General features: G+C 34.4%; 1 protein-coding gene across 1 annotated transcript in view; it reads right to left on the bottom strand.

Annotated features, from left to right (window-relative positions):
• Window positions 1–1,368: 1,368 nt before the first annotated feature.
• The window catches only part of LOC125649352 (tectonin beta-propeller repeat-containing protein 2-like), a 35,296-nt gene continuing 28,022 nt past the window's right edge, over window positions 1,369–8,642 (bottom strand). The window contains exon 17 of the mRNA XM_048876823.2: window positions 1,369–7,381. Coding sequence (XP_048732780.2) covers window positions 7,221–7,381 — 161 coding nt within the window. The 3' untranslated portion in view covers window positions 1,369–7,220. The remainder of the gene's footprint in view (window positions 7,382–8,642) is intronic.

The following is an 8,642-nucleotide window of genomic DNA, read 5'->3' as shown; positions in this document are numbered from 1 at the left end:
CTACTGTCAGACTTTACTATAGTACATAATACTGACTACCTACTGACAGACTTTACTATAGTACATAATACTGACTACCTACTGACAGACTTTACTATAGTACATAATACTGACTACCTACTGACAGACTTTACTATAGTACATAATACTGACTACCTACTGTCAGACTTTACTATAGTACATAATACTGACTACCTACTGTCAGACTTTACTATAGTACATAATACTACCTACTGTCAGACTTTACTATAGTACATAATACTGACTACCTACTGTCAGACTTTACTATAGTACATAATACTGACTACTTACTGTCAGACTTTACTATAGTACATAATACTGACTACCTACTGTCAGACTTTACTATAGTACATAATACTGACTACCTACTATCAGACTTTACTATAGTACATAATACTGACTACCTACTATCAGACTTTACTATAGTACATAATACTGACTATCTACTGACAGACTTTACTATAGTACATAATACTGACTACCTACTGTCAGACTTTACTATAGTACATAATACTGACTATCTACTGACAGACTTTACTATAGTACATAATGCTGACTATCTACTGACAGACTTTACTATAGTACATAATACTGACTACCTACTGTCAGACTTTACTATAGTACATAATACTGACAGACTTTACTATGTACATAATACTGACTACCTACTGTCAGAATTTACTGTGTACATAATACTAGCTACCTACTGTCAGACTTTACTATAGTACATAATACTGACTACCTACTGTCAGACTTTACTGTGTACATAATACTGACTACCTACTGTCAGACTTTACTATAGTACATAATACTGACTACCTACTCTCAGACTTTACTATGTACATAATACTGACTACCTACTGTCAGACTTTACTATGTACATAATACTGACTACCTACTGTCAGACTTTGAGAAAAAGACACAAGGAAGGACCTTGTTCAAAATTTTGTTTTCCCTTTTCATCCAGAAGAAATGCTTCAACTAAACAATTTTTAATACCTTTTCTATAAAGATTCTTTATTTGTAGTTCAGATTTCAATTTTTCTGCAGTTTTTAATTATTTTTTTTTTTTTGCAAATTGACATTTGATTGTGTTGTATAATCATAATTGGTATCTGATGTGTGCAATTCATTCATTGAATGTTGCTGTTTTCCATTCCCTACTATTTTACAATAGTGTACCTACTTACCTATCCATTAGTCAAGATGGGTTCCATAGGAAAAACTACCAGACTATAATAATTATAAGCCTAGGCCTAACATGGAATGTTCTAATACATGTACACCTTACTCAACTCACTGTGTACATGTATTTAGACAAATTGAAAAAAAATATTTATAAAAGCATTTGAAGTTTGTATGATAGCAATTTATTTCATAACAATAGTAAAATAATGTTTTCACAAATACAATAACTAATTTGAATAAATACTACTAGAGAAGTCCAGAAAAGGGATAATTTGAATTCAAGCACAAAGCAAACATTGGTCCCAACGCTGTACACGGACTGGAGTACACATGGAAAGAAAACAATATTGGAAGGCATTGTTACATCATGTGTCCTTCAGAAAGAAATACAATACTGACACATTTAATTACTAATGTACATGTAAATACAAACTGGTATGTGAATATGTACCTATATTTCATTTTCAAAGGAAAAATAAATTCTTATAAGAAACCAGTCTGGAAAATATGGAGAAAAAAAATTGAAATGTTATTATACATGTACATGTTTTAAAAATATACAATTTCAATCACTATACAGTGGGTCCTCATTGATTTGGATGACCTCAACCCTTCACCTTATGGTTGAAATTAAATTTTAACACAATACTTTGCCTTAATCTGAAAAATCAATATACATAAAGTAGTTTTTGAAAAAGAGACAAGAATATAGGTATCAGTATATAGGTCTATTTTAAACTGAATAAACACACTTTTTTCTTACATAAATATAACAATGCCTGTAATACCGAGCAAAGCTCAGATGGGCCAAAGGCTCATCCACAAAGCAAGGCTCTAAACGTAACATGTATGTGAAAGACAAAATTGGCAAACGAATAGATATAATCGCTACAAACGTTCACTGAAAATTTTGTGAGCCGTATGGGCACCACCATTTTATTGAACTATCAGTATCCACATCGGTCTCTGTTTTAATTTGTATGGAGCCACACAAGGGGTTCTGAATAATTGATTCATAAGTTGCTTCAACAGTTATTCAGGTGATAAATTTGATTACCAAAATTACAACACTGTGACTCACAATTTGTGTATTCAAATACTCATTTTTTTCAAAATGAATTGTATAATCATCATTGTAACACAGCTTTTAACAAATCTTTATATAGAAAAACAGTAATAGGACTAAATAGATGAAAGAGTTCATGAGTTTTTATGAATAAAAATATAAAACTGTGGTACTTTATTGAAAAACCTGTAGATAAAATAAACGAATTGTTTGGAAAGTACCAAACATTTTTGATAAGCAGACAATTTAAGTTTCCTCATACCTTCAATCGTACTAGTTGTGTTGATATGAAATCACAATGCATTGTTAGGGAGAGGGCTAAAATAGGCAATGCCTGCTGCCCGATCCCATTCACTTTGTGAATAAAATATAGTTTGAATAAAATTGTTAACGTCCACTGCATTATTTATATTTCCCACATTAAATGATTAGGTGGAACAAATGCAATAAGTCGTGTTGCAAGATGTAAAATATATTTTGATCGTCCATATGCAAATGTACCGCTACATTTAAACAAGCAATCTCAAACTGTAACATCACAGTCATGCTTTAGCATCCCCTCAAGCCTCAACTGGCACTTAAAAGCCAACACAAAAAATCTTTAAGGTAATATTTTAAAGGGACTGATTCACGATTTTACCCAAAATTTTGTTGTTCACTTTTAATGATCAAAATCTACTGCCTAATGTGTTTGAAAGATTTCACATGAAAATTAAGGTTATACATCATCACAGAAGCTCATTTTAGAGAGTTTATTATTTGTTTTGTAAAAAAAAAATTGCGATATGTTATTGTTTACGGAATTTTCAAAAGAAATGGATATCAATCTAAGTATTATATCTTTAATTTTTCAAGCATTTTTGGGGTGAAATTTGTCATCTAAAAGTTAAAATTTGTGACTATGCAAAATTAAGATGCATTATATTACAAAGTCAATATTTCACTTGTTTGTTTACATAAAAAGACTGGAGTCTTTGTTTACATAACACATATTTAAGGCTAAAATATTGCTTTCATTCATGCATTCAGAAGGTCAAAATTTTGGCTGTCAACATTAAATGAGTTATATTTCTAATGTTTAACATCAAAACTGAAAAATATTTTTATCAAAAATCGTGAAGCAGTCCCTTTAATGTCACTGGGCATTTAGTGCCAGAGGAATTTCTTAAATATGTAAAAGTGAGCGAATATTTCTATTTCAAATTTATTGTACTTTACTGAATACAGTTATCACTAGGGACACGCCAATAAACATTTTATGCCACTCGGTCCAACAGTCACACTGTTATACATATTATATAGTGTATATATATTAATATCAGTTTGTATATGTTTATTTCATTGATGGGGAAAATTAACATGCAATTAAACCATTGGCCATCATTATGTAATATTGTACCATTGATAAAGGGCTAAAAAAAATTTCCGAATTTTGATATGCTTGTATGATAAATACCAGTTTTCAAGCATAATCAAAATAAAGGTATCACAAAAACTGAAGGAATAATTATTTCATACATGTATTATCATATATTTACATGTCCATGAAAAACAAGAAACTTCATTCATTTCTGGGAAAAAGGAATAGTGAACTTACATGAATCTTCTACATGTAACACAATGGTATGTATGCCTTAAACCTAACCTTTGACTAGAAATGAAAAACAGAGCTTGAATCCCCAGAATATACTTAAAACAAGAGTGGAAATGTCTTCCTTGTAAACTTTTCAACAGACTCCAGGACTACACAACCATAATGACCTCAGTTTTAATCTACATTATCAAGTAAGATTTTGATAAATCAGAAGTGAACTCATCTCAGTTTTATTGACCCAGGGGCAAGATCACACGACAAACAACTGAGCTGGTACTTCATACTGAGTTATATTGTACAAAACAAAAACCCAATATGTATTGTGGAATTGCATTAGTAAATATATTAACACAAATAAATTTTCGAATGCAGTTCAATTTTTACCATATTAAATCATTTTTTTAAAAAACCATAATCACACTAAAGTGTGGAACATGGCTGCAATAAATTTTTGAAGGCTATTTCAACACATGACCTGCATAAATACTGACTCTAAAGCATATTACTACATCATTGAAATGGTGAATGAACAATGAATGATTTGGGAACAAACTGTTTTGATTGGGAAGTGAATGCTGAATAGTTAGAATGGAATGGTTCTCGGCGAGAACGCAACAGTTCTTATCAAGAACGAAAATGTGAAGATAGAGAATGTACAGTTTGGGTCAAAAATGGAATGCTTTGGGCCAAAATAGGAATGAATGGTTTGGCCTCAACTTCAAATTCTGCACTTTAGACTCTTGGCACTTTTTACATAGAAACATTGTGAGAAGGGGAGGGGGGGGGGGGGGGGGGGGTTCTTGGCTTAATTATTTAAGTTTTACCAAATAATTTTTAAGAAAATGTTACTATTTTTATAAATCTGATGGAATGGGGATGAAAATAAAATAAAGCATTAACAATCATGAGTATAAGACTTGAAGTTCACTTGAAAATATATGCTTTTTAACCTATGTACTATAATTCATACAAAATGGCTCTATCATAAAAATTCTGCTGAGGTGATTCCAGGTCCAATCTTAATAAAATCATCCCCATAAACAATGAAATAACAGCTGTTAGTTGACATAGATTTGAAATATTTTTTTCCATTCAGTTGCTATAGAAATATTTAAAGAATAAGTCAGTTTGCACCTTATTTCTTGAGAACTTTAATGGTTCATAATTGTATTATATATAGCTCATTAAACTGTGTACAAGTGTCTTTATTGATCTAAAATTATATATTTCCTAAAATAAAATATAGTACATGTAATTCCATGGCACACTGTACTTTGTGTTTTAATTCAGTAAGGGAGTATCCACATTGTATCAATATTCATAGTAACTGAATTGATGGTACATGTAATGGTATCCATTCAGTACAACCACTCAGGTAAGATCCGATTTAACACTCGGAGATGCATAGAGGGGTACACTCGGAGATACAGAGAGGGGTACACTCGCAGATACAGAGAGGGATACACTCGCAGATACAGAGAGGGGTACACTCGCAGATACAGAGAGGGATACACTCGCAGATACAGAGAGGGGTACACTCAGAGATACAGAGAGGGATACACTCGCAGATACAGAGAGGGGTACACTCGCAGATACAGAGAGGGGTACACTCAGAGATACAGAGAGGGGTACACTCAGAGATACAGAGAGGGGTACACTCGCAGATACAGAGAGGGGTACACTCAGAGATACAGAGAGGGGTACACTCGCAGATACAGAGAGGGGTACACTCAGAGATACAGAGAGGGGTACACTCGCAGATACAGAGAGGGGTACACTCGCAGATACAGAGAGGGGTACACTCGCAGATACAGAGAGGGATACACTCGCAGATACAGAGAGGGGTACACTCGCAGATACAGAGAGGGATACACTCGCAGATACAGAGAGGGGTACACTCAGAGATACAGAGAGGGGTACACTCGCAGATACAGAGAGGGATACACTCGCAGATACAGAGAGGGGTACACTCAGAGATACAGAGAGGGATACACTCGCAGATACAGAGAGGGGTACACTCAGAGATACAGAGAGGGGTACACTCGCAGATACAGAGAGGGGTACACTCGCAGATACAGAGAGGGATACACTCGCAGATACAGAGAGGGGTACACTCGCAGATACAGAGAGGGGTACACTCGAGATACAGAGAGGGGTACACTCGCAGATACAGAGAGGGGTACACTCGCAGATACAGAGAGGGGTAGCTCAGAGATACAGAGAGGGGTACACTCGGAGATACAGAGAGGGGTACACTCGCAGATACAGAGAGGGATACACTCGCAGATACAGAGAGGGGTAGCTCAGAGATACAGAGAGGGGTACACTCGGAGATACAGAGAGGGGTACACTCGCAGATACAGAGAGGGGTACACTCAGAGATACAGAGCAGGGTACTTCGGAGATGCAGAGAGGGATATCAAGGAAACCAGTTTCACCCGAGACAAGGACCTAAGGTGGACTCTATGTCTGCTCATTTGTAAGTAGCTTTAGCAACTCATGTCACCCTTGCACCTGACGACAACAGCAGTTCAAGATTATAAAAAGCAAATAATTCATTTTAATTTTCCACCAATTTCACCAAAACAATTCATATGTATATCAATCAAGAATTGAATGCACTTAAACTGGGCATATACATGTAATCAAAAATTTATTTGTTTTGAGACCCCTTTTGTGACCACTCCAGTAAAAATCTCATGCTACAGGAATTTCTCATGTTTTTCATCAACAAAAATTATTTTTGTTTTAAAATTCAAAACCCTTTTCCAATATCGTTTTTCTCCAGAAAGTTATCCTTGTTTTTAGAGTAGGTACACAAATAACATTTCTACAAACTTCAAAACACATTCCCAAATGAAGAGCAATAGTCTTCTTCCCCCCTGACCAAGCTCCATCTTGTTCTACACTGACTCACTGTCTGAGTTCTGAGTGATCCTGCAGGAATGAAAGATTTAAGGAAATGGACAGTATATCGAGAACAAACGGTTTTAGATGAGAACATTTGGGCCTGAGGAAAATGGAATGCTGAACAGTTTGAATGAAATGATTTGGTGTGGGAATGGCATAATTCTAGTCAAGTACAGAATGGTTCATTTGGTGTAGTAGTACACTTCAGGTTTTTGGTAATAAACAATACTAATACTATACATAGGTATTTTGCTTGGTGTTACACCCCCCCCCCCCAACAAAGATCAAAATAAATGTAATTTACTTAGTTTAAAATTACTCTCAAATATTTCTAAATTATGTCATTATAAAAAAGAAATAAAGATTTGAAAAAAGTGTTGTCCATACTGCATCACCAAAATTTTTGACTACATGAAAATTTCCTGGAATAAAGTATTGTTACTATAATAATTCCCATCCTTCATCACTAGATATGCTAACTGAACTCCTCTTGGGCAAAAGTTTATCCAGGTCAGATGCATAGTTCTTATTTAAATACTTGGTGAATCTTCGATAGAGTTGTCCTTCCTGACTCACTGCCCACATCTGGTCTGAATTGCTCACTGAAAAACATGGTTTACCATTGAATAGGTTGTACCATTGAATAGGTACTGTATACATGTTTGAATTAACTGTTAACCAGTATACCTAAGCCATGCATGAATTAAATAAGGTTTCAAACTTGCACAATATAGGTGCACTTAAAATGTAATTGCTTTAAAAAATTACAATTTTAGCATAATACATTTTCTTCACAAGACAAATACAGGCACAACTTAGGGACTCTTTAGATACACCTGTAGTACCTACAGGTACTGTACAATTTTGGCATACCTGTACATTTCAGACATATCTGTGACTACTTTAGGTACAAGTATATACATGTATATATTAGATATATTCATGGCATAGGTATACAATGTAGGTATATTTCAGACATATTTGTAGGTACACTTGAGGTACAATATTGGTACACTTGCAATTTTGTTCATTGTTTTTAAATTGTCCCACTTGAGAATCTGTCACTTGTGTAGGGACGTCAGTGACATGGGAACTCAGTATTTAAGGTCTCATCTGATGACCTGTGACTTTCATGCTGATAAAGTACATACAAAATACAAACCAACATGCAACAAGAGGAAGGATGTCACAATGATGAGAGGAATATACATACCAAACATGAACCAAAGCCCAAAACAAAGTTTAAACACACCAACTTTCCCCCACCCCTTGGGCGAAATCACAAGTTTGACACCCACATGCACAACTACATGTCATATCTTATCATATGCCACCATTAAATCATTTGAAATGGCTACGGTTATAGAGGAAAAGCACAGACAATTTTTTTTTACCCTGCTCATTTTCCCTCATCTCTACGGCCAAATGCCAAGTTTGTAAACCACATTGCACAACTACAAGTCAAACTTATCACATATGCCACCAACAAATTATTTCTATGATGGTTAAAGAGGAGAAGCAAGGATACGATTTTTGGACCAAATTCACCCCAACCCCCCAACTTAGGGACCAGGGCCCTTATTCACAAAATATCTTACGACTAAGATGGAAAAAAGAATTCTGTTTGATATTCAAATACCGATCACAAGGTCATAAGTATGTATTCAACTTTTATAAACCATGGATGTACTTTACATATTAATTAAGAAAGTCTACAAGAAATGAAAAATAAGGAAATTACAGTGTTTGTAAATTTTGATCTTAGTCATAAGATATTTTGTGAATAGGTGCCCAGACTTGTGAATTGAAACCTATATATACACAAAGTCATGCTCTATCACATGACACCATCATATATTTGAA

Source organism: Ostrea edulis, chromosome 5, assembly GCF_947568905.1.
Source record: "Ostrea edulis chromosome 5, xbOstEdul1.1, whole genome shotgun sequence".
Lineage (NCBI taxonomy): Eukaryota > Metazoa > Mollusca > Bivalvia > Ostreida > Ostreidae > Ostrea > Ostrea edulis.
Note: the sequence above shows the minus strand (reverse complement) of the source record. Positions and strands in the feature narration are given on the sequence as shown.